This window comes from Fundulus heteroclitus, chromosome 20, assembly GCF_011125445.2.
Source record: "Fundulus heteroclitus isolate FHET01 chromosome 20, MU-UCD_Fhet_4.1, whole genome shotgun sequence".
NCBI lineage: Eukaryota > Metazoa > Chordata > Actinopteri > Cyprinodontiformes > Fundulidae > Fundulus > Fundulus heteroclitus.
Genome location: NC_046380.1, coordinates 42,681,017 through 42,708,266, shown reverse-complemented (window position 1 = coordinate 42,708,266; position 27,250 = coordinate 42,681,017). Strand labels below are relative to the sequence as shown.

At 41.3% G+C, this 27,250-nt stretch overlaps 1 protein-coding gene and 1 long non-coding RNA gene across 3 annotated transcripts in view; both read left to right on the top strand.

Annotated features, from left to right (window-relative positions):
- Nucleotides 1-26,396, top strand: part of LOC105920400 (calcium-dependent secretion activator 1) — a 710,204-nt gene extending 683,808 nt beyond the window's left edge. For both annotated transcript variants that reach the window (XM_036151653.1, XM_036151654.1), the window contains 2 exons: nt 23,661-23,765; nt 25,984-26,396. In XM_036151653.1, coding sequence (XP_036007546.1) covers nt 23,661-23,765; nt 25,984-26,157 — 279 coding nt within the window. In that variant the 3' untranslated portion in view covers nt 26,158-26,396. The remainder of the gene's footprint in view (nt 1-23,660; nt 23,766-25,983) is intronic.
- Nucleotides 15,555-16,566, top strand: LOC110367269. The gene is made up of 3 exons (XR_002427351.2): nt 15,555-15,615; nt 15,706-15,769; nt 16,149-16,566. It is a non-coding gene; the product is annotated as an uncharacterized LOC110367269 (long non-coding RNA).
- Nucleotides 26,397-27,250: the final 854 nt, after the last annotated feature.

Genomic DNA, 27,250 nt, shown 5'->3' with positions numbered 1-27,250 from the left:
ACATGCTCAGAAAAGGCTTCACTTCCATTTAATGAGGTCTATAAGCAGCTTAGTGTGTTTTGTAATTACTGAGAGAATGCATCTTGTTTTCCCCCTTCATTTTTGAGTTAAATTGTTTGTTGATATATGGGCTGCTGAGAGGAAGCAGCTAAGGACACTAAAACCTTGATCCTCCAGAGAGTAAGAAAATACAAGTTTAATGAGAACTTGTCCTTTGTCATGTTCCACTTGTTTATTGATGTGGGCAGGCAGGGTAAATTGATCAAGGACACACATGTCATCTTTTTGGTCTCTATCACCCTTTCACAATTCCTCTCCATTCCTCTTCCCTCTGCCTTATTAAAAAGGGTGGTACGGTGGCATTTGTTTGATTAACTTGTCTGACAAAAGTGACAGCTGCTCATGGGTGTATGTGGATGAGTGGCTCAGCGCCACTCCTTCTTTGTACATCTGTCAGAGCAGGAGCGGGGCGAGTGGGGTGAAAAGAGACAAATTGGACCCAAAAAGAAGGCCATTCACCTTCCCTAGACCCCCCTCAGTCACTACACCCCTCTATCCCATTCAGGTTCTCGGCAGGGCCCTCAAGTGCTTGCTGGCTTATTCCATTTTCACTCCCCCTATAGAGTTCCCTGAGCCCACAAGTGTTTTAGCCTTCCTTTTTCTTTCCTCAATCCATCCCTAAGCGGCTTTTTGTAAGTAGAATGGCTCACTTTTCTCAGGGCCTGAAGCTGGTAGCTTTTTTCTTCTTTTATTGTCAACCACAGAGCTTTTCTGTAGTTCATTGTATATTTACTCAATGACTGGTTGCTGACCGTAATTCCAACTGTTTAGTTCCTCACAACATGGCCCCTCACCCCAACCACCCATTGCCCCAATATGCAGCGATTCTTTCTTTATGGCATCATGTTTTTGTAAAGTTGTTCTTTATTGAGTCTCACTTGTCTGTTGAACTGATACTTGCAGGTAGAGTTTTGAAAGAGATCTGGATTGCTGGCCTGAAATGAAACTCTGAACTGAGATAAACATTTACTTTTCTCCTATGATGCTGTTCCTGAGGTAGCCTACAATCCTTTTCCCTCAGTACTCCTCTAACCAGCTGTATGGATGCAATGCCCACCTAGCCTATTTTGTTCCCACTCAACTGTGCTCAAACAGAGATAAATTGATAACCCTTGCCCTTTATGCTTGCAGCACAAATAAAACCACTAAAGAACTTTGAGCAAACTGAACCCAGCACATTTGGCCATTCCGCTGATGAAAAATATATCAAATATATAATAAAAATAACAAAATTATAATGAGGAAATGTCCATCATGAGTGTAAGTAAACTTATGACCACAACTGTTATCTTTGAATAATAGAATCAGAATTGATAAAAAACCTTCTGAAACAATGTCCTTTGAACAGATTAAACTAAAGTAGAGGTAATTTGCCATAATGCACTCTGCCATGTTGAAAATTAAACACCTAGCATCAACACCTAATACAAATTTTCTAATGTGGTCAAAAAATAACTAACTGTGAACTAGGCAGGTTCTGCTCCATGTCAGTGAATATGTTACCTTTGTTTTGTGCCCTGATTCAACTTAGTAAACCATTTTCAAACATAACATTTATATCTGACTGTTTAATATAAAGGGTGATTTTGACTTTGTAAAGTGCCTTGAGATGACATGTTTCATGAATTGGCCCTATATAAATAAAATTGAATTGAATTGAATTGAATATCTTCCAGACATTTTAATAGTGTATCCCAGTTGGCAATCAGATATTGGCTTTACAATGTGTTGAGTTACTAAATGCAAAATGTGTCACATACAGGTTCAGGTCATATTAGAATATCATGAAAAAGTTTTCTTTTTCAATAATTCCATTCAAGAAGTGAAACTTGTATATTATATTCATTAATTACACACATAATGATATATTCCAAGTGTTTTTGATGTTTATAACTCACAGCTAATGAAAACCACAAATTCAAAATCTCAGAAAATTACAATAATAAACTAGAACTGCAAGCAGTTATTAACGGGTTCCAAGCCCACCTACGCCCTGCCCTTTTGAACATGCCGGCTCCCCCTGCTCATCCAAACCAACATACATCTGGAACAGATCATGAATTTATGTTTTGCAGGATAAAAGACATTTTTCACAGATTCACTTGTGATCTCAAACAGTTTTCTATGCAATGCATTTCCCCATAGCAGTTCTCCAATATTACATAGGCACTGGTACATCTCAAGGTAGGTGTTGTTTCTTATAGTTATTACTGCAATAAAGGTGTTGTCGGTGCCCCCCACCCCACCACTTGTCTCATACAGCTTTCCTCCTTTAGTCATGCACTTACAAAATACAGGAGTCATATTATAGAATTTGTTTTATGTTGCATATTATGTCAGGTGATCATTTTAATCATAAGCAAATAAGAATAATTTTAATAAAGTGCAAATATATAACAGTAGTGGCACTCAGTGCTCAACATTTTCTGTAGTGGAAATATGAAATCTTAACAGCCTGGACTCCATGTCAGAGTTTTAACATTTATGACATTTAAACTAATACATTCCGTGACTTTGCACGTGGCCATTTGTCAAGTATAGCATCAAATGAAATAGACCATGCCACACTGTTTTCAATAGAGATCACTGCTAACTGGGAAAAGCGATCATTGCTCATATTTGAACGAAGGTATGTTTTCATGAGCTTCAGCTTGCTAAATGATATCTCTGCAGATGCAACTGTCAGAGGCATGGTTAAAAATACTCTGGGGGCTACTGTCAAATTTGTAAATACCAAATCAAGGTTCTCTTGAATGAGGAAAATTAACTTTTCTAGACCCTTGTAACCCTTCAGTAGACGGCTTGCTGGGTCTATTTCTTCAATGATATCTATTGAAACATCACAGGTGGTCAAGGCATATGGGGTCACTGATTCCTCCAGCTCAGCTTTTGTCATGTACTCCATTTTAATGATGAATTTAAATTTCTCAGACACAAGTTGAAAATTGGAAAACCTCTCAGACAGCTCTTGCAGGAGTGTGTCCACAATAACATTGAAAACCATGCACCTGAAGTGCCTTGTGGGTTCCTTTTCATGATGACCAGTACATGAATTGTCATCTGGGAACTTCTTTTGCTTCCTAAGTCGTTTCTATTTGAATTCAGAAGGATCCATTTCAACGGCTATCTTGCTTATTCCCCTCATATTAGAGCCATTGTCGTAACTTTGATCTCTACAATTAGCCAAATCCAACCCCAGATTCTCCATTCTTCCCTGTTAGTGTATGTGTGAGGCCGTTTCCAGTTGTGTCCTTCACAGCAGTGAAACCCACAAAAGACTCTGCAATAGTGACTTTTTTCTTCTCATATGTATCAATATATTGAAAGATGACTGAGGCCTGCTCTTGCTTTGAAATATCAGGTGTGCAGTCCAGTTCCACTACATAGTACATAGAGGCTTGATCTGGGCAGATATTTTACCCAAAATACATTCTGATGTTGAATCTAAAAATTCATTCTGATATTGAATCTAAACATTCATTCTGAGTGCACCATGTAAGACATCAAGTGGTTTGTTTGGAGGCAGCCTTTCTAAGAAGGTCTGCCAGTGTGACATCATATCGTGCTATGAGCTCAAGGATTCCCAGAAAATTTCCATTTTTAGGATTTCCTAACTGAGAATGTTTACCCCTTAGTGGCAAGTTTCTCTCTGCAAGCAAGAGTATGCAGTCAATAACTCAAGTCAACACACTTCTCCAGTGTGCTTTTTCAGCTGCCATGGCTCTCTGCAGTTCACTATCAATAGTCTTACCTAGGCGTAAGCGAGATGCCATTTTTTCCACATAAGATAAGCGTTTATGTGGAAACTACTGGTTTCATGGTGCTTCAGTGTTTTTTAAAAGACATCGCCAGTTATTATACCCCGCCACAAGGCATGTGTCAAGAACTTTAGCTTCACCAAAAAGCTTAAATGCAAAACAATAGACTTTGTTAGTATTTTTGGAATGATTAGTAACCAATCTCGTTCAACTTTCTCTCCATTAGACAGTAAACGAAAACAGTGTGCTTTGGAAAAACACCTCTTACTCTTCTCTGATCTTGGATATGGGCCATCAGCAAACTTTCTGTGGGCCATTTTCAACCATTTACTGACTAAATGTGTCCCCCGTTTTGTGAGGTAAAGGCCATTCAGATGGATCTTCTGAATAAAGCCTTGTCTCAGTACTCTCCTCTGCAGCTCTCCCTCTTCACCATCTACAGTAGACCTCTCTGCTCCTCTCCCTCTTCTTCATCATCTGGACCTCTCTGCTAGCCTCGTGAGACCATCCTGATCTCGCGATGTTTCAAGGTTTCACTCGCAGATCAGTCTGGATACTCTCCGTTAAAGAAAATTTGGAGCCGTTCACCAAACGAACGTCCAATCAGCGTTGGCTTTGAGGCAGGTTGCGGTGTGACGCAACGGGAAGCGCGTCGATCAGTCTAAAGAACATGGCGGCTTCAGCCGATGAAACTAGCGTTAGCGCGGCTATCGAGCAAGTTTTATCGGAATTACAGAGTATTTCTTTGCTGAGCTAACGAGCCTTTACCTGCAGCAGCAAGAGTAGCTTGGCTTGTGGTTGTGTTTTCGTTGTCGCTCGTAACAGAGCGACGACGAATCTGATTGGTTTATTTGGCCCGTCTATCACCAACATAGGCCAATCAGCTGACCAGTATTTTCGCCCCTTCCCAAAATTACTTCAACGGAAGGTTTCCAGATGGATATGCGGAGCAAATCTATCTGGCGGAGTCAGGTAACCTCTCTGCTCCTCTCCCTGTTCTTTATCATCTGTACCTCTATGCTCCTCTCCCTCTTCTTCACGTCATCTGCTCCTCTCTTCTTCTCTCTCTCATCTGCACCTTTCTGTTCCACATTATCCTTTGTGATGATTGACTCACCATGTCTGCCTGCACTAATTTTCCCAAAAAAGAACACAATGAAATTTGGTCATCAGAAATTCAAACCATCATGGTATATAGGTTTTTGTTTCCTCCCTAATATAATTATTCCTACCTGATGTCATCACTTGTCCCTTCTATCACTGATCTCATGTCTGTCTCCTTCACCCCTTGTCTGTGGCGTTCTCCACCAGGTCATATGGTCAAAAAAGCATTATATATTAGTTGTAAAAATTACAGATTTTAATACAGTTTCAAAACATAATGTCTAACCCTTGCTTGGGATGAAGTAGCTGTTCCTTCACTTCCACCTAATATCAGACCAACCTGTCGCTTTCCCCTGTCTGTCCTGATTCTTTTTTTCATCTTCTCTTCTTTCTCTCCATCCTCACAGCTGAATGACATTAATTTTTTGTTAAGTAGGGTTAAAAAATAAAGCAGTCAAACCACAATAAAAATGTATCTTTAAATGTAAATGATCTCCTTGTTGGATAACAGTTACTGACTGGACACTGCATATGATCTGACTTATCAGATACTTCACAACACCACTGTAGTGATACTGAATAAAACATTTAAACTCAAGTGTCCCCCTGCCAAAAAGGTTGGTAACATGGGTCACCAACCTTTTTGAGTCTAAGGGCTATAGTGCCACTGGATTAATTTGTCTGATACACACATAAACTTGTAAAACTAATCTTTACTTAAAAAATCAATAATAACAAATGTGCATATGAGTGAATAAATTGCAGCCTAGAGGGCTAAGTGTTGGACCATAGCTGGGTACTGCCGCCACAACAATTTAGCTTTCCTGTGTTAATATTTCCTGACATTAAAAAGCCCTCACTTAAGTGATGTTACTAAATACTATCACTTTATCAGCAAACATAAATGCTTCCATAGATTCTGGCCAGCGTAAATCAGCAGAAGAAAATGACATAAAGAATGTGGGAATTCCAAGAGTTCTCACCATGGCCATGAAGTCCTTCTGAACACCTTGCCAAAATACAGGTAATTGGTTTCAAAAACTTGTAGCCCATATCATAATTTAAGAGGTCTTTCAAAAAGTCTGGGTTGTTAGATGAAGATGATACAATAGCAGTGTTATGCTGTCCATGATATCCTTTTCTCAAAGCAATTGATATATTGGAAACCAATTGATGTATTTTCTATGCACAAGTATTGTGCATAGAAAATATTTGCCGCTAAATGGCAGCCAGATACAGCAAGCTCCATCTTAAATAAAAAAAATAAATCATTAAAAATCAAAGGTTTACTCTAAAATTCTGAAAATATTCAAGGATCTCCAGGAGTGCTTTCTCTGAGCACTTGATTTTTACATGCTATTTGACAAAAGAGTTTCAGAGAAAAAAATTGTTTAACTGTTCTAGTATTGTGCATGTAATCTTCAATGTCTTGTAAATAGGTCAAAATCGCCTGGACTTTTACCAAACTGACATCCATTTTTAGTCTCCATGTGATTAACAAATGTCCACATTTCCATTGGTCTAGAACAATATTTGTGGAAAATATATTGATTTCTCCATTTTCCAAACTTGTGTTGAGTGTGCACCTTTCAAAAACTTCATTGCATGCAGTGAGATAATTGTTACACCTTATTCAAGGAATACATCCTGAAAAATCTGAGCTTATTACACCAAAATATTGATTTTGGTTTTCAAGGTTTTTTTCAAACTTTTGAAAATAGGCCCGCCACTTGTTTTAATCATTACCATATTTAATACTTTAGTACAGGGCTATGACTAGAAGGGAATAAAGAAGGTCTTGTAAAAATCTGAACAGCCATTCTTGCGTAGTAGATTTCTTGACATCACAGCGCCCCACACGTGTGCAAAATCTTATTTAGAATATGGGTTATGAAGGACATGTTAAAATCTGTTATGGTTTTAGAATAATCACCAATTGCATTTAGAGCTAGCTAGCTAACCACTTATTTTAGCATTACTTTTCAAAAAAGTCAAAATTAAAAAATCTGCTGCAATAACTTTTTTTATTTGTCCATTACTGGGTTATATATGGAGTTTTGCGCAGATTGCACAAAAATGTAGGAGGAGTTTAACAAGCCATGTAGCACATAAAGTAGCTGGGAAACGAAAGGTGTGCCAATTCCCTTTATGATGCTGAATCATCCAATAAACACATGGTATGAAGTTTTTGAGTGTGGGACCAGTAGTTTGGTGGTTATAGGCCGAAACACATTGTCTTTTGTTATAGCGCCCCCTAGTTGTTGAGGGGTCTGAATTTCTGGGCTTGAGTAGCGGTGCACATTCTGTACTTGGATACATGATTCAAAAGATCCATTACCGCACAACACATTTCAGCGGAGAATAAGAAGAAGAATAAATAATGAAAAAACGGACGAAAAATAATGGGGTTCTCTGCTCACAGAGCAGACAACTGCTATGCCTTGCATAGCCTGTTCTTTCTACACTGCAGCTTTGGAACCCTAAAAAGGATTTTCAGAAATGCTGATCAACTGAAAAGTATGAACATGAAAAGTATAAGTATAAGCAACATTCAATACTTAGTCTGGGTTCCTTTTCCCTGGATTACTGCAGCAATGCGGCTTGGCATGGAGTCGATCCGTCTGTGGCACTGCTCTGGTGTTATGAGAGTTCAGGTTGCTCTGATAGTGGCCTTCAGCTCTTGTGCATTGTTAAGCATATAATGTCTTCCTTTTCACCATAGATATTCTATGGGGTTAAGGTGAGTTTGCTAGTCAATTAAGAAGAGGGATACCATGGTCCTTAAACCAGGTTGTCATAGTTGATTTTTGTCTTAGGTTATGTTCTGTCTTAGTTTTGGTTTATGACAAAGTTTTGGGTTTTGTTTTGGTTTGATTTTGTTCTTTGTTTTATGTTATCAGTTCTTCCGGCCTGCTCAGATCTCTTCTGTCATCAGCCTTTAATCAGTCACCTCCGTTCACCTGCCAGCATTCTGTCAGCTCCCCTCACCACCTATCTGTTTGCTTGTCACTTCCCTGTTTAGTCACCAGCTAATCATATCAGTTAATTTCAGTCACCACCTTCCCTCTGATCATTCAAACCTGCCTCTGGTAATTAGTCTTCACTCCTGTTCACCTGCTCACCTCCCTATTTAGTCCTGCTACTGTTACCTGCTCAGCGCCAGATCATTTACAAACCATTCTGTGGGTTCTATCCAGCGTTTCTGATCCCCGTCGGTTTAACCTGCCTGCCAGTGTATCGTTCTAGATTGTTTTTGACCACGAGCTCCGATTTGCCCTGTTACTATCACACACCAGCCTGTCTACAAATAAATCTCTTAAATCATACATCTGCTTGTCTGGCTGAATACTGGGTCCACCTGTCCCATTCATGACAGAATGATCTAGCCATTTCAGACCCATCGCCATTCAAGTTAGTTTATTTTTATTTTTTGGTTGGTAACATGAACCCGCTTGCAGCCCAGATTTTACACTCCGGAAGAATTATGGTGGTCGATGCCCATACCTCACTCCCTGCTCAGAGAAGGGAAATTTACTCACCCAGGGATTCCGGTGTCTGCTCCTCTCAGATGTTTAACTCAGACCCGAAGCTGTTTATGGAAGTTGAGGCAGATTTGGTTATGGATCTGCGCCCAAATCTTTTCCTTAACCCTCGCCAGTTTCCGGATTATGTGGAGGAGATGTGTTTGCCAGCACGAGCCCATGATGTCCCACCTTCACAGGAAGAAGAAGAGCTTTGTGTCCTGCCGGCGTCGGTGCTTGTGGCGCTGGCGAACTATTAGCCGGGTTCCGTCCTCTCCTGTCGGTCAGTCAGCTGTTAATCCTCAGTTTTCATCTGTTCCAGAATCAGGTTTGTTTCCCGAGGTCTCCTCCACTTCTGCTGCAGCTCCGTTTCCGCCTGTCTGTACAGCAGAGCCTTTCTCCGCTCCATTTGAGTCATCCTCAGCCCTGCCCACTGAGGCCAAGGATTTTTTTTCTTGTGCGGGAGCTGAGAAATTAAGGTCTTTCACCTCTATCATTAGAGAAATGGATGGATGGATGGATGGATGGATGGATGGATGGATGGATGGATGGATGGTCACAGGTCTGGTTCTGCAGATCTAAACAGGGATCAGTTCCACAGGGATGTGATCTGATGAGCCAAAGTGGGGAGCTGCAGCAGCTTTATATGCTCCTGGGATGTTGCAGTAAACTCAATTTATTATTGTCTCTGGTGGAGAATTTACAGCTAGGGTTGGCAAATTTTTCCGAAGTTCCCCCAAGTCCCTTTTTGAATAACTGCGCATGCACAAGATCTGCTTACCTTCTCTTCAGCTCTTGAGGGGGATTGCATCTTAAAAAACTCCCAAATCCACTCTGGTCTTATTACTTTCTACTGATGTCTTCCTCTTCTTCTGATAAACATGAACGTAATTTGCCTCATGCGACTCTCGCCCATGTTCAAAGTCCATGGTGAGAACAGTGGAGCTACAATGAATGGCTAAACGCCAACCTATCCACTAACCTAACTGGATACATAAACACTAGAATTGCACATGCACAGCCAGCAAGTGGAAACTACAAAGGAACGAACACTGGCGTTACGTGAGCCTGTTAGAATAATTGCCATGTGGAATAACCAACAGATATGGCAATACCCCCGGAACTTGATCATAACCTGGTTCGCCTCCAGCCTGTGTATAAACCTCTTGTACATAGAGAACCAGTTGTAAAATGGTCTGAGGAGGCTGAAGAGGCTCTGTGTGAGTGCTTCAGTTCCATAGCATCGGATGAACTCTGTTATCCTAATGGGGGAGGACATAGATCAAATAACAGAATGCATTACGGGGTATATCAATAGACTGTGCCCCTCATGAAAGTTAGGTGCTTCTCCAAGAGCAAGCCCTAGATATGCCCTGACATAGAAGCTTTGCTAAAGGAAAAGAAGAGGGCTTTCAGGTCAGGAAAGAAAAAGGAACTGGGGGCTGTGCAAAAAGAACTCACTCTGTTCTGTCTCTTTTCGAGGTCGGTCGTGTTTTTTCTCTCCTCTCCAGCTCTTCACCCGCCCTTCCCCCCCCCTCCCCTGCTTCTGCTGCTATGTCTTGTCTTTCTGAGCACTTTCTTCATATCACCCGAACTCTGAAAACCATGGATCTGGTAAGCTGGTCTCGCAATGCTATTAATTAAATTTTTTTCGACGGGTAGGCAGCGAAAGGAGGACCCGTCCTGTCCCGATTTGACTCAACTCCTGGGATACACCCTATATTCTTGGATGGAAAATGGTGTGTCTTTTGACTTTGTCAGTCCTGGACGTGGAGACGTAAACATGTTTGGATTCATGATACTTGGATTTCTATTTATTGGAGTTGGTGGATTTTTGATGTATCAGCAAATACAGTGGATGTCGGTAGCCATTTGGCCTTGATCAGTCTACTGGCTGCATATGACGTGATCACGGTGAACAAACAGACCCGGATGTGGAGGAACAGAGCCGAAAAGCTGGATGTGCTGGTATGCAGACTGGCTTCGGTGGTTGAACTCAAGGGGAGATGGGATATAATCTGTAAGTGAAACGCAGAAAAGCCCAAGTAATTTGGAATATTGGATTTGCCATTTGGAGCCAGCAAAGACTGAAAGCTGACCGGACAGTCAGTGCAGCTTGTCCTCATAACAGATAATGCCTTCCCTATCACTAATCACTCCCGAATTGTTATGGCGTAGAATGCTCAAAACTCTCCCTCCTCCCCCGCTGACATCTGCAGATGCTTTCTGAACTGTTGGCCGGCTGATAACATCAAGGAAAATGGCCTCTGGAGAGTGTTCATGGAAATATAAACATTTCACCCAAACAGACACACATAACTGATGCTCACAAAAACATATGAACTTACACGCGACTAGTCTCCAATGTTTACCTCTCTGCTTTTATGTGTCTCGTCATATTTGTGCTTCTCGTGCCGAGGTTTTTGATAAAGTTTGAAATATGTGTTTTTTCCTCCCCCCTATTTTGGCCCCTATCTTTCCACAGAGTAATGGCAGCGCCCTGTGGGCACCCTGTAAGCGTTGTCCTTGGCAGTATGGCCTCAGTAAATAGTCTCCCCTGAAATGTTTGTGATGTATGTAATGGCGGTTGTACTAAAACAGAAATTTCCCTCTGGGATTATTAAAGTATTTCCGATTCTGATTCTGGGTCCAGGATGAGGGTGTCTGCAGCATGTTAGCCTGAGTTGGGGACACAGGCTGGTTAAGCCTCATGAAGTGCTGGTTCAGCTCATTTACCCATCTCAAGTCACCCACAGCCTGGGGGGTTCTGTTTTTTGGCTTTTCCAGACATCACTGATGTTGTTGCCCTACAGCTGTGTGTGTGTGTGTGGGTGGGGGGTGGGGGGATTCCTCTTACTGTATGCAATTAACATCCAGCCACTTGCTGTAGCTGGGAGGTAGCGGCTGTATATTAACATACATACAATGTCTCTAGTTTTGCAGGTAAAATATTGTTTACATGTGGGGAGGGTGAAAGACAAGGATAAATGACTAAAGTCCCCTGAGTTGAGAAGAAGAGCCTTGGGGTGTTTTGCTTAAATTCTGCTCACAGCGCTACTGATGACGTCACTGTTTGTGGAAAGTAGGGACGTATGCTGTTTTCACCATCACATGTGAGAACTCTCTGGGAAGCATGTACTTTAGTCCAACAGCTAGCAGCTCAATGTCCATTGTGCAAATCCTCTGTTTAATCGTAACTTGTTCAGATCTACACCATCAGTTATTAATGAACACAGCTACACACCCTCCTCTCTTCTTACTGCTGTCTCTCGTCCTGTCGGCTCTGATTGAGCACCAGTGAAGACATCTAAGCTCCCTATGCTAAAGGAATTATGACCAGAAGCACACTGACTCCTTTTCTACCCCTTCCCTGACAGCACTATTTGGATAGCATTTATCATAGTGAACTCTGACGTACTTCTGCTTTGGCTAAAGAGTCCTTACCAATTAGACCTCTTTGGATGCAGCCGTATGCAAGTCATCTGCACAACAAACACTACAATACAGCTTAAAATGGCAATTCTTCGCAACTTATTAAAATATTTAAAGCATTACTTTCCCATTATTTTATTTATTTTTTTGTTCACAGAACAAAAAACACAGAAGCTGTCAAAGCATAACCACCCAGTAAAAATAATAAAACAACCCCCCCTTAGCATGAGCACATTGGATCTCTGAACTTTGGCTGTCATATGTTTCTAGTAATTTGAAGACTTCCTCTCAGAAGTGGTCATTTTAAAGATGAGAATATGTAGGGAAACATGCAGAGGTCTACTCTTTTTGTATCAAATATTCCCTCCCCCTTAAAGTGCTGTGTGAAGATGTGGGTGTGAAAACAAGTGAGGTTTTCAGTGGGAGCTATGAGTTGGTGACAAATGGGGGCAGGAGGTCGCTCTCCTAGCTCTCACTCAAAGGGGGATGGACTAGCAGATGTAGATTTTCTATGTGGGAATGTGTGTGTGTTGCAAATCACATATCGCCTGTGTAAAGGTAGAATTTCATCGCAATGTTGTGAAGTGACAAAACACACAAATGTGCACACACAGATAATGCGGTTAAAGACACAAAATGGCTCTTGTTAGAATGTCACAGATTTGATCCCTGTCGGGTTATGGCATTATTTATTCAGAGCAATATTACGCTTGTTTTGGCTGCCAGTACGTTCTAGCCCCCTGCCGATCCTCACAAAGCCTATAAAATAGAACTTAACAGTTCTAACAGATAATTTGTCTGTTCTTATATACTTAGTATCCTAGCTAGTCATGGAAAGTCCATGGCTGTATATTATGGTTACAGTAAGATGCAGTGGCAGTCCTTTAAGGTTAAGGCAGTCTAGTTTCAACATGTTAAGAAAGTTGCCTTTAGCTGACTTTAACTGAGCATGTCAAACAAACGTGTACCTTTACGTTGTTAACCACTTTGTTCCCTTTGGTTCTGGAAACCAATATTTTTTAACTTTTCTCTCTACCAAAATGATAAATTATATTGACCGCAAAAAAGGTTTATTGACTCGAAAGTGATGATGAAAGATCTAAAAAATTAGAAATATTTAGTGTGTGTGTGTGTGTGTGTGTGTGTGTGTGTGTGTGTGTGTGTGTGTGTGTGTGTGTGTTTAAAACCTGCAATTTCCACAGATGCCACAAATTAATTTGATTTTACACACTGTCATTCTATCAGAAGTTACTTTTAGGAAGGGGAAAAAAATGATGGGCAATATCCAAGACCGCACGCATTCTGTAGGCTTTAGGTAGAAATTATTGAAAAATGATGCAGTGTTAAACTGTTTAACATTTTCATGATTTGTTTGAAAAAGATGCTCACTTCCATTTAAACAGAAATAATAAAAAAACTGAACAAGTACAAAATGGCTGCTGTAAAAACATGGCTGCAGATGGGACCTGCGTGGCAAGGTGCAAAATCTACAGAAAAAGAAGGGAAGGAGGAGTGGGTAACGGAGGGAGGGACAGCAGCCAGTCAGTGGATCAGTCACTCCAGGCCTGGCCTCTCAGCAGGGGGTTGTGCTCGGGGCGCGATCACAGGCCTGCTGCCGCACTGAAGCCTTCACAGGCACACAGTGACAGATAGGAAGCTGCTGGCACCAGGTCACTTCACTGATTCACCCGAGCACTGCTTCATGATAGCAATTCTTCCTGGCATACGTGTATGGTCCTTTTAAGCAAGCATGATCTTCATGTACCAACATTATCAATCCATTTTCAGGGCTACAAGAATGCATTGTGTGGTAAAAAAAATGTTTCTGTACAAACTACTTTCCCAAATTAATTTTTTCCAACAATTATGCAAAGGAGTTAGCACAGATTTTTACTACAATATTGAGTAGGAACGAGAATAGTCAATTTATGATTTGATTCAATCATGGTGCAGAAGGTCATGAGTTCAAGATCTCTCACCTTACCTGTAACTAAAACTAAGTTCATCTTAGCTATCTGCCATTTCCTTGCTACAGTTTTATTGAACCCATTTGTATCTAAATAAACAGGCTGTATAAGATGCAGGTTTTGTGGCAATAGCTGTCCATGAATCACAAGCTAGAGTTATCTTACCAGCTTGTGATCCTATCACTTTCCTTTGTGTTATAGTAGTGTAAGGTGGTTGCCCTTTCAGTGAAATATCATTAAAATGGATTCTTATTGTATAAAGAAACCTCCATGCCATAAACAACCTAATTACCAATGACTGTACTAACTGCTGATCCCTGGATAAATAAGTTTCACTCAGCTTTGTAAACTTCACTTTCTTTTCTGTGTGGTTATGATGTTTTTTTTTTATAAAGCAAGTTTGATGCCCCCCCTCTTTACGGGTAATAATAGCTGTTTCATTTTTCCTTTGTGGTCGATCTATGCAATATAGTTCCTAATGTCATGTTGTGTTTTTAAAATATTGCCTTTTATGGGACTTTTTATGGACTCACCTTAGCTGCACTCCACTCCATTCCGTGCGGTTTTAGAGTTTTTCGAACTGCATTATTTTCCCTACCAGGCTGAATTATCTCTATCCTATTCAGAGGGTAGTACGGTTGTAGTCAAGTAGAGAAGACATGAGCAGACTGCTACGCAGTGATTGACCTTGGGTGTGACCAGACAGCCATCACAGATCGGGTGTCGCCATCCAGCTGACAGTGGAACAAAGGGGGGAAAATAGCTGCGATTTGCTGACTCAATACTAGGAGAGGTATTCACTGGATACACTGAAAGCTGTTGAGTTTTGTCTCTGAAGAGGGTGTGTTTCAAAAAAAAAATTTTTCTTTACACTACAACCTTACTTGGCTGCAGCTGCAATGGCAGCCTCGTGCAGAAGAGAGTCTGCTCCTGCAGCAGCGTGGAGCGAAGCCTGGTCTTCACACAGACAACAGCTACTGCGGTGTGGAGGAAACCCCCAGCAAGAAGCTGTCACTGTCTGTGTAGAGGCTACAGGACCTTTTCTCTGCGGCGGTGGATCTGACCAAAGAACACAACTAAATCAGCGCAGCGTTGTGCGAATACCCAATATTTTAACTCCGTAAGGCCATCTGGAACAGATCAGCTTCTTCTCCCCACTATACTTCTCTGCCCCCACCCCTTGAAAAAAATCATCAAGACGTTCCATCATATACAATATTACCAAGATTTGTATTTTTTGTTTTATTTATTTTTTATTTATAATGAATTATTATTTATTTTCTCACAAATTTCTCTAGAGCAGGGCTTCCCAAAGAGTGTTGCACGCAAGCTGGCACTAGAAAAATGTAATGGCAGTCTGACATTGTTTTTTCCCCCACACCATAAAGACGTATAGATAAACATTTCCTTTTTAAAAATAAAATCAATAACTGTACATTTAATCAATAATTATTTATCTTTTGCTAAGTGCTGTTGCACACTTACTGTTTCTTTAAGTTAGATTGTTTTGAGTTTATACCAGAAGAAATATGTGGCTTCCGGGGGGAGGAGTGGTGGTTCAGGGGACTGGCGGATTCCTCTGTGAAAGCTGTCTGTTTGTCCTAATGTAACCCAGGTTAAAATCCCTTGGTCCTTTTTTTTCCCAGTACCTGAACACACCACAAGACACACCCCTGTAGTCTAACCAATCATGAAGTTCAGGCACATTTTATAAGCTGAGGTGAGTTTCCCCAATCAGTAGTGAGGGGGAAGCCACTGGAGCAGCTGCACTTGGTATGTCTCTATACACAATACCTTTTATTCACTGATTTTTTTTTTCCATCTTAAATGCTTGTTGATTCTAGTATGAGACTGTATTTGTAGTGTCTACTGCCGTGGTGTTAGAAACCATCTGGTTCCACGGTGTGTCGAATATCTGCGGGAATTGGTGAGTCTGTTGTTGTTCACTAGATAGCATGGCTATCTATTGTGCTGAAATGCTCTGTTTGCTCAATGCTAATAGCATTAGCATTTTCAATATAATTCTATAGGGCTGTGATGGCTGGTAGCATTAGCAATGCTAGTAGCATTTGTGCTCCATTTGCTCCTATTGAGTTTTATTTGTTTTACTTAATGAAAATGCAAACTTAACGTTTTGTTAAGTATTTAAGTTGTTGTTTATACATTGAATGACAAGAATATCAATTGTATTGAATGGGATGTTGTAGATATTCCTAATGTGTACACAGAATATAGACTATAATACTAGCTAGTAGATAAATTAAGAGAATAGTGGTTAATCCATGGGTCCTGGTTATTTAATACAGGCCAGGTGAGCCCAGCTGTGGGTCAATTGATGGCGAGCTACTACCTGGAACAGAACCTGCCCCTATACATCCTCATCCTGTGGGTCTGGTAGGAGGCTGCTGCAGCTTTGCTCAACCCCTCCATTTTCCTTTACACATCTGTCCAATTACTAAGACTTAGATAATGGACTGATCGCATCTCTCAAATCATTCTCTCTATTTAGATGCAATGTTTTGAGTACACCTGATTATGTTTTATTTTGTTAAATTCTGTGAACTACGGAGTCTATGGAACTGAATTATCTGAAGTGCACTGTGAAAACTAACTTGTCTGCAGATTGTAAATATTTTGGATATTGTTTGTTGTTTTTTTTTTTTTTTGTTTTTTTTGTTTCACATAATATATGGTACCAACACCAAATATAAGCATCTGCCTTTGTGTCATTATTTACTCTTTCAACACCTCCTTAAACCGAACCATTTGTCTTCTGATACCCCACGTATATGTTACACTAATATAAAGTGTTAGCAACAAAACCTCTGCCTGGTACTTGGGTGTCATAATGGAACGATACAGTATTCACACGCTTGCAGGTGGAAACAGTCCAGGATGATCAGAGGCTGACAGGTGTGGATGATTAAGTAGAGTGGAGTCAGAGCTGGGCTGGTGGAAGGAAGGAGCCGGAACTGTCCAGGGTATAGAACTGAACCCTGACAGATGGGACATCTACGGTCAAAGTCAGTGAAGAAGGAGAGGAACCAAGACAGAGAGGAATTGGAGGCAATAGAGGAGAGAATTGCAACTGATCCGGGAGAAGAAAACGGGTGAGAATCAGAAAATGTCTTTTTCTCTCTTCCTGACTACGTCATTTATGTCAGCAGAGGAAAAACAGAATTCGGGCCGAAAGTTTTATTTACAAGATTAAATTCAATGACTGTCTATCGGTCGCGCAGCACCTACAAACAGTGCTGCCGTGATTGAACCAGTGACAACCACTGATGCGCATGACACGCCCACACTGCTGCAGCCTCTGCTGCTGCTGCTAAAATTGACGCAATTTCTTGACTATGTTCACGCACAGAGCTGTAGTACTTTTCATTGTGATTCAGACAGGTGCAGTTCATTTTAAAGATGCAGTTTTAGCGCATAAACAAACATGAACAGGGAAACCAGCAACCTGTGGTCAGTGAGTGCGATGGTGGAGGGTGAGGGGATCTGAGGTTTGCTGCCATGGTTTATCTACTGAATGTAACCGCTGTGAAACAATCAGGAATTTAATTTATTTCTATGATTAATAACAGCGTTATCGAGGCCAGCGCTCTGTTGTTGCTCTAGGCATCTCTACCAAAGTGCTCTCTGTTGTGCAATTGTACACTGTTTAAAGTTATTTAATGTTTAATAAACATCTCTCTGTCTGTTAGGTATTGCCCAGTGGAAATCAGCCCAAGAGCTGATATCAATAGCTAAAGGGGATGATTCGAGCACTGGTGATCTTTTAACAGCAAACTATGCACACACAGAATGAGTGGCCAGAACTTCTCAAGTTCAAGAATTTGTTTACAGAAATAAAAGGAACATCCAGAGAACATCACTATATAATATGATGTGTTCATCTGTTCATCAATCAAATCCTCTCTACTAGGCTAGTGAGACTTAACTAAACTAAGCAAGATGAAGATAAAAAGAAGCTAAGCTATGTATGCACTAAAAGACACAAGACAAAAACAAAGTGGTTATCATCAGACTAATCCGGTGAACTATGGATTACTGCAGATCTGAGTTAAAGAACCAAAGTTAAAAAATTATCTTAAATTATTTTAACTAATTCAAAACATTTGGTTGTTGCAAATCCTTAGTTAAACAAAACATTATTTGAAAAACTAACATTATGAAGGATTTTCTCAATAAGAATCGGTAAACTTTAGGAACACTTGAATTTATTAATGCGATCATACCTCCGGGAGGCTAGGGGTCGCTGTAGCGACCAAATGTGGTCGCCAAATTCGGTTACTGCTAAAGTAATACAAAACGCCTTTAAATCGACATTAATATTCCATATTAATGTGGTAAAAATGTTCATAGCAATATCGAATGATGGAGTGAAACAAAGCAAACCTTGCTAAACGAGCCATAGTTGGATATCTAAGCTAATAGCCTTTAGGCTAGCTGACTTTAAAAACTTTTTTCTTTGGGGTACTAGGGAGAGATGGTGTGAATGAGTTTTTTTTTTTTTTTTTTTTTTTTTTTTTTTTTCCCTCCAGGTTCGGGTCCGCTCCCACTCCCAAGAACATCTCAAGTCTCCGCCAGGACGTGGGGCGCCCATCCCCCCCACGTCCTGCCCCCTCCGCTGCACTGGCAGTAGCATTATCCCGCAGGCGCATTGGCGGTCCTCGGGTTAGGGGCGGGTTCCCGGGTGGGTGCCGGCACATTCCCGGTGGCTGCTTCGCGGGGCCTGGCTCCCTGGGGCTTGGCCAGGGCCCCCGCCACGGGGGTGGGCGCCCCTGAAGCCACTGGCCCTCGGGGCCCATGGCCGGGACCACTTCAGCGCAGCTGGCTGCCGGCGGCTCCTGGGGGCGTCGGCATTGTGGTGGCTGGGGGATTTCCCTGGGGTCGTCTCTCCTCTTTGCTTTGGGGAGGGGTTGCAGATTTCCTGTGTTGGCCCCTCTTGGGCGCCCTGCTTTGGGGGCCCCTTTGGGAGTCCGGGGTTATGGGTCCCTGACTCCTGCCTCGGTGCTCGGGGAAGTGCTCGGGCGGGCCTTTGGTTCTCCACAAGCACTATCGAGCAATTTCCTTCTGGATAATTTTCACATAAACTAGTGCACTCTCACAAACTCCCACAGGTGCAGGGTTCCAGGTAGAACTGGAGGAGTAATGGGTGACTGACCGGGAGGAAACTCTGGAGCGGAGAACTAGAGACTGTGGAAACAGCTGCAGAACTTGAGAACGTGGAAACAGCTGCAGAACTTGTGAACGTGGAGCAGATGCGGACTTGGCCGTCGAGCAGCTGCAGAACTTGGGAACGTGGAACAGCAGCGGGAACTTGGGAACGTGGAACAGCTCAGGAACCTGAGAACGTGGAACAGCTCAGGAACCTGAGAACGTGGAACAGCAGCGGGAACTTGAGAACGTGGAACAGCTCAGGAACTTGAGAACGTGGAAACGGCTGCAGAACTTGAGAACATGGAGCAGTTGCGGACTTGACCGTGGAAACAGCTGCAGAACTTGAGACCGTGGAAACAGCTGCAGAACTTGAGATCGTGGAGCGGAGCTGAGCAGAGTCTTAGGGAAATGGCTAGAACAAAAACCAAGTTGAAGCAACGTCTTCAGGCTGACTGTAACAAAAAAACTGAGCTGACAAGGATTCTGGCAGAGACGGAGCGGGAGTGAACACTACGGACCGGCGAGCAAGAACAGACTGAGGTGAGTATAAATAAGGGTGGAACCAGGTGGGAGCAGTTGGAGGTTGATTGCAGCCTGACAGGTGGAACCAATCAGGCTGCGCAGGAAAGAGAGAGAGAGGCTCAGCATGTAGCCTACAAGCTGCATCCTGACACACTTATATACAGAATGCCCATAATTTATTTATTTTTTTTATTTTTTTTATTTCACTTTACACATGTCAGCTTAAATAATAATACATATGATTTAGCAATGGCATCAAGGTGTTACTCTATTGTATCTGTTACACTATGTATGTTGGTTGTGCTGTTCTTTTTACATCTCTCTTTCCAGGTGATAAAGCAGACGGAAGACGTTTTATCATTCTCTCCCTTTTATCTCTTCTTTCTTTCACCTCTTCTCGTTTTTTTTCTCTTCTTGTTCTTCCTTTACTCTCCTACTTTCCCATTGCAGTGTCCATGTAATTTGAAATTGTCCCTGCAGGAATCACAATAAAACTATTTACATGCATAAATCAAGCGGAGCACTATGGCGAATGCTGATTGCTCCACTTGTGAAAGCAAAATCATTTAAGCTCTATTTGGCATTAAGACATCAATTCTTATTGCCACATTGCTAGACAGGACACTGGAAAAAAAAACAAAAAACTTTAGCTTTAATTTAGTCATGAGTACACCGGATAACAAAACATCAATATCCCATCAGTGTATACAACTCTTGAGGAGATAACGTTGTTATAAGCATAAAAACACACTCGAATTACATCGGCAATGGCATAGTATCAACAGGCTAATGGGAGCTATGTCGCTCATCCCCATGTGTTTAAAAACAGCATGTGGACGCATTACACAAGCTTTCCAAACAACCATTTAGCTTTCCCTGTTTATTTCTCTGCCAAAGCTGTCGGTGCCTTGTGTGAGTTCGGTTCACTTTGGCCACCCAAGGAAGAGCAGTGGTCCTGGGAAACAGTTTGTCATGTCAGCAGCAGACATGTGGCTCTGCGGCTAGCCGAAACGTGGTTGTAACAGGGTAGGCCGGCCCGATGTCCTGCCTGCAGTCTCTGATTCGGTCGTAGCCGAGACTCCGGAATGCAGCAGGCGATTTGAATCCAGGTTTTGCCCTAAGCTTCGGAAAGTGGGTCCTGTACCGACCTTTCGACCGCTCCACGTTGTCTGGAATCAGCTTCCTGCAACACCTGAGAAGAATAAACAAGGCTGGTTTTGGCATACTTCAGCGGCTGGTTGCGCAGAAGTCAGACTGCAAAGATCTGGGATCTCCGAACCCAGTCGGAGATCTGGGTTCAGAGATCTAGTCGGCAAATCTCCGAACCCAGTCGGATCCTCCAGACGAAGAGAGATTTCCCCTCTGTGCTGGCTTGTGGGTCTTTTGGGCCCCATGAGGCCCCATGCCTGGCTGGCTTGTCCAGGGGGGCTCTCTCTCCTCTAGAGCTCGAGAAAGATGTGGGGAGACTGAGAGTCTGGTCTAGGCTCATAGCAGGGAATCCCTGCTGTGAGGGGCTGTCTCGGTGTGGGTGTGAACTTCTTTGCTCACAATCCATTTTGATTTCTTCCCCATGTCACATGTTGTTCAAAATTAAATCTGAATTTTGCCATGGCGTGATGGCATAACATCTCTCTCTCGTCATCAGACACAAATCAAATTAAACTGCTTTGTGTTTCTATTCTGTGGCATGAATTGTGAGTCAGACTCAGATTTAGATCCTGTTGTGGATGCTGTGAGTAACATTATAGCAATTTAACTAAAATTCTGTTCTAATTTTATTTCCATAACCTGTGTTATGATGGTTGTGGTATTGTAACTGCAACTGCAGTTTTATTTATTGATTTTTATGTGTGTTCTGGTCATTTGAGCATGATTAATCATGTCACCTTTAATATGGCAATAAAAAAAGCCTGTTGCATTTTTTTATTTTTTTATTTTCAGGTGCGTCAACACAGAAGAGGATGTGCGACTAAAAAAGTTTGCGACCCACTGCTCCAGAGATTTAATTGGTGCAAAGTTAATGAATCAATGCAAATGGTTAAACTACCTTTGATAACTTTTTACTAACTAGCTTTTTAAACATAAAAGGTTGCATAAACGGTTGATTGAATTAAAATAAGCTGATGGTATGATTATATGTGTATACTAGTACTGACATGTTCTGACCGCAGCATTTCCTCTGGACACATTACTTCTTCCCTCTTTTCTTACAGCACCCAAAAGTTTTATTTTTATCTAATCGCCATGGTTGGCGCTCTTGCCTCACAGCAAGAAGGTCTGGATTTGAGTCCTGGGCTTGGCAGGGCACTTTCTGTGTGTAGTTTGCATGTTCTTCTCATGTTTCCTCCGGGCGCTACCACTAAAATACTTGCTGGTGATGTCGGCCATTAGTGGCAGCGCGCTGAGTCACAGCAGCTCAGGCTAACCCTCCATCTGATCTACGAAATGTCATTGTATATACTTTGTATATATAATGACAAATAAAGCATCTTATCTTAAATACATTTATTTTTAAAGGCTAAAGCCTTTTATTATTTTACAGACCATCTGAACTTCCGCTCTCCAAATAAGGGCTTTGATAGTAAAAAAGTATATCACTTTTATTGAAAAATTCTTGCTGTTGTGGCACCATATTTGTTGTTTTTAGCATGTTTTTAAGCATGTTTTGGAGCTATGTGACAGCTAAGAAACAGAGAGATCTTCTGCAGTTGAACTGTTGCTGTAACATGCCATTAGGGAAGAAAACAATTCCTAACTGAATAAACTGGTAATTTAGTCTACTAGGTATTCATCTGACCTCACTTTTTCAGGACACTATAGTGGAGCCTAGACCTGACCATCTGCACTCCCTCCAAAGGCTTGTACCGTAAACAGTAGACATGGTGGGTGCATCAGATATAACCATTACTCTGAAATAGGGTATATCTGGACTCAACAGAGGGCATTGACGTCTTTTTTCCATTTTTCCAAAGTCTAATCTTTATGCTCCTTAAAAAAATGTAACCTTTTTGGCATGGTTACCTTCACTGATCAGTGGTTTTCCTAAGGCTACAGAGCTGTTTAGTCCAAGTGCCTTGTGTTCTCTTTGCATTATACATGTGGAAATGCTCTTACTATATTGAACATAGCCATGAGTTCTGCTGTTGTTTTCTCTAAAATTTGAGTTCACCAAACAACTATGTTATCACTAATTAAGCGCACTCACCATTTTTTCCAACAACTAATGAAGATGATGGTTTGTTATCCCGCTTTAGTTTTTAATTAAATGTTGGACAGTTTTAAACCCAATTGTAGTATTCTTAGACAATTTTTTTTTATGTTTTCTTTGCTTGATGTATGACAATAATTTGACCCTCCTTTAACAGAGTAAGATATTTTGCATAATAACAGGATGTGTCCTCAGCTATTACATGTATTTGCCTAAATTAGAAACTATGTCAAACAAAGCAGTCTGGACTGAGTATAAAAAATATTTCTGGAAATTGCAGTAGGTACAATTTGTAGGGCCCATAAAAAATGTTTATAGATAACTGTTTGGGGCTGAACTAATACTAATCATATCCATTTCTTATACAAGTCAGACTTTACATGAGGGACTTAAGCCAACATTTATTGAACACTACCACCACAATGTTACCAACAAATCACTGTTCTTTTGTTTGTTGTTGTTTTTTAACTCAGGTTAATGACAATATATTTAAAAAGGGGGACATCACCAAGATAACATTTAACTTTTCAGGGGCACGGCATGGATGATGCTAGAGTATAAGCATGTAGTTTTGTTGAATGAAAATGAAAAATTAAAATTACTCTTAATTAAAAGAACTTATCATTTATTGAACAATATGTAATAATTTTATATTTAAAGTACTTTCAGAAGTTTGAATTCTGAATATGACTAGACTTCTCCTTTAAAGAGTCCGAGCATGTTTAATCCTCAAAGAAAGCAATTTATTTATATGAGGAACAGATACACTGATCTTTGGTTCTCGGGTCTAATTAGATCTGTCAGAAAATCTAAGCATCACACTTTTTAGGGATGCCATTTTTTTTGTATGTCACATTCTGCATTTTATTATGTGCATCATGTAAAGCGCATATTCTGCACTGTAAATTTGTTTTTGCTACAGCAATGGTACACCAGCAGTATGAACCTTATTGGAACATGGCTGACTGACCGCATGGACCTGCAGCTACATATTTATCAACTGAAGATCCTCATCAGGATTGTCAAAGTGAGAACATCCACCACATATTTAAATACAAGCTGATTGTTAGAGTCAACCATATGAATACGTAAGATAAGATAAGATAAAACTTTATTGATCTCACAATGGAGAAATTCATATGTCACATCGGCTCTCATAATCAACAGAAGGTGCACAAAGGAGGAAAAGGTACATGGAGTATATACAGTGTAGTCCAGATATATACAGTGCAATCCAGATGTATTATGGTGACTTATATACATATGGATTTAAGGTCGTACATTAAAGTGGTAACAGGTAAAAGACAACAGTGCCGTTTCTGGTTTATTAAAAAGGGAATAATAAAATAAGTGGGATAGCTGAAATGGGTGAAGTCTCTTATTGTACACAGGGTATTAGTTATTGCACAGTAGGTATTGCACAGCTATTGCAGTGTTATTACACCAGGTTATAGTGCAGTGGCATTGTATAATCTGATAGTAGCAGGGATGAATGACCTGCGGTAGCGCTCCTTTTTACAGACAGGATGTCTAAGTCTGTCTCTGAAGGAGCTGCTCAGCTCCTCTACAGTCTGGTGCAGCTCTGGCCCTTCTTATACAGGGCATCTGTGTTATGAGTCCAGTCCAGTTTATTATTGACGTAAACACACAGGTATTTGAAACTCTCCAAAGATTCTATGTCTTGCCCATTGATGTTCATGGGGGAGTGAGGTGGGGGTCTTCTCCTAAGTTCGATCACCATCTCCTTGGTCTTACTGGTGTTTAAACACAGGTGGTTCTTCTTACACCAGTCCACAAAGTTCATGATGACCGACCGGTACTCCAGCTCAGACACATACCCCACAATGGCCGGGTCATCGGAGAACTTCTAAAGATGGCAGCTGACTGTGTTGTAGGTGAAGTCCGAGGTGTAGAGGGTGAAAAGAAACAGAGACAGAACAGTGCCCTGGGGGCCCCGGTGCTGCAGACTGCCACCTCTGACTGACAGCTGTGCAGCCGCACCCGCTAAGGTTGGTCAGTGAGGTAGTCGATGGTCCAGTCAGCTAGATGTTTGTCCACTCCAGCGTCCTCCAGCTTCACCCTCAGCAGCACTGGTCTGATGGTGTTGAAAGCGCTGGAGAAGTCAAAGAACATGACTCTCATAGCGCTCCCGGTGGTCTCCAGGTGGGTGAGCGCCCGCCGCAGCAGGTAGATGATGGCGTCCTCTACTCTGATGTTGGGCCAATAGGCAAATTGCAGCGGACAGGTGTGCTAGGCTGAGGCGCTCCATGGTCTTAATCAGGTGGGAGGTCAGGGTGACTGGTCTGAAGTGGGCCAGTTCCCTGGCGTGCGGTGTTTTGGGAACCGGTACCACACAGGAGGTCTTCCACAAGGTGAGGACCACTCCCAGGCTGAGGCTCAGGTTGTAGATGTAGCTGAGGACCTCACAGAGCTCATCAGCAAAGGTCCTCAGCAGCCTTAGGGGGATGCTGTCCGGTGTCACCGTCTGCAGCCCTGCTGGTCCTCTGCCCAAACCCAGACATGTTCTTGAGACCTCTCCACACATCCCTGACGTTGTTCTGCGCCAGCTGCTCCTCTATCTTCCTCCCAGTGTTTTTTTTTGCCACCCTGATCCTCCACTGGAGCTCCCGCTGAGCTCTACGCTGCTACTCTCTGTCCCCTGAGTAGAAAGCCCTCTTCTTCTGGTTCAGGAGGACTTTCAGCTCAGGGGTAACCCAGGGGGGGGTTGTTTGGAAAGCACCATAGCCGTCGTGTAGGCACAATGCTCTCCACACAGAAGGTCATGTAGTCAGTGATGCATTCACTCATAGTGTTCATATCATCACCATGAGAGCTTTGGAACATGCTCCAGTATGCATGTACAAAAGAGAAGTATGGGAATAAAAAAACACTTTCTAACAATTAATGTTTTATAGATAATTCAATTGTTGTTGTTCAGTAAGTAAAGTTGTGTACATTTTCAGAAAGTTAAACTAAATGTTTTAGCTGTTTACAAAAATGGGCCTGTATAACACACCAAGTGTTTCATGCTTCCAACTGCTGATGGAAACTTCCCAAATTTCACTCCCACACAGGACAGTTCTCTGATTGAAAGTGCAGCAGCCTGTCTACATTAACTGCTATCATTATTTTCACAGAAGAACTAAATATTTTTAAACCAAAACAAGGAGCCCAATTTATGACACATACTAATGTTTTAAAATAATATATTCAGTGCATTTACTGTTTGTTATTCTTTGTGACAGAAAAAGTACCGTGATTTCCGTCTTCAGGGAGTGCTGGACTCAACATTGAACTCTACAATGTATGAGACCGTAAGAAATCGGCTGACCTTAGAAGAAGCTACTGCTTCGGTGAGGGAAGGAGGGATGCAAGGGATCACAATGAGAGACAGTGATGAAGAAAATAATGATAACTAGATCAAAGATCTGGTTACTACCAAAATTTTAAAATGGTAAGGAACATTCTACGAATCTAGGGCCTTTTCTTGACTTCAGAATAGAAATCAAACTTTATTCTTTTTTTTTTTTTCTTTTTTTGTTAAAAGTCTCATTCTGATGGTCAAATATATATATGTTGCTGTAAAACTTATTACAAGAGGAGCATGCATTATGTTGATCAACAACTGCTCCACCAAGTACTATCATAATTTGTCTCCTGAATGGTACCAAGAACATCATTTAATGTGAAAAGAAACATTTCCAGTATATCAAAATAAAATGATCCATCGCTCACCATGCCAAGAAGTTTTTCATTAGATACTGAAAGACAAGCAGTAAAATAAATAACTAATTTCTTTCTGTTTTTACTACTGAGACCCCAATAACGTTGGATAAGTACCAACAAACAACCTTTGTGTCTTTAAGGTAAAGCATTCATCATAGAGACATACACCCAAAATGAATGGCTCTGCAATTGTCACGGCACACAAAATGGATGATTTAAAGGCTGTTAAGACTTTCAGTGATAATCTACCCAACTGACTCTCATCTACACCCCTAATCTCAGCCACATTTGTTCACAGACATTTGCCTTGTCAGATAACCCCAGGCCCTAAACCTTAGAATGTTTCCTGGCTAAGTGCAACAGGCTATAAAAAATGTTTACTGTATACAACTTTATATTGTTTAAAGCATTTATGTGTGTTCACTTTCAATGAAGACATACAAAGAACAGCTTAGTTTATGTCTAAGTCATACATTCAAACATTTTTTTTTACTTTCAAAACAAAAAATAGCAAAGCATTATTCAAGTTTGCACAAACAAAATATGTAAATTTCACTACTAATAGCATCTGAGCTAATGTGCAGAATACTCATCCAAGTACTGAAAATAACTGACAGTATTTGACTGTCTTTGTGCCATCAAGAGTTCTTGTTTTCAATTGATTTTACTTCACGTTTCACATGGATATTGTGACGTGGCGTGTGGTCTCAATAGAATAAAGAATAAAAAAAACTTTTTTGTCGTTATGTTTTACCATAGTAAAAATTTGATGAGGCAGACATTGGC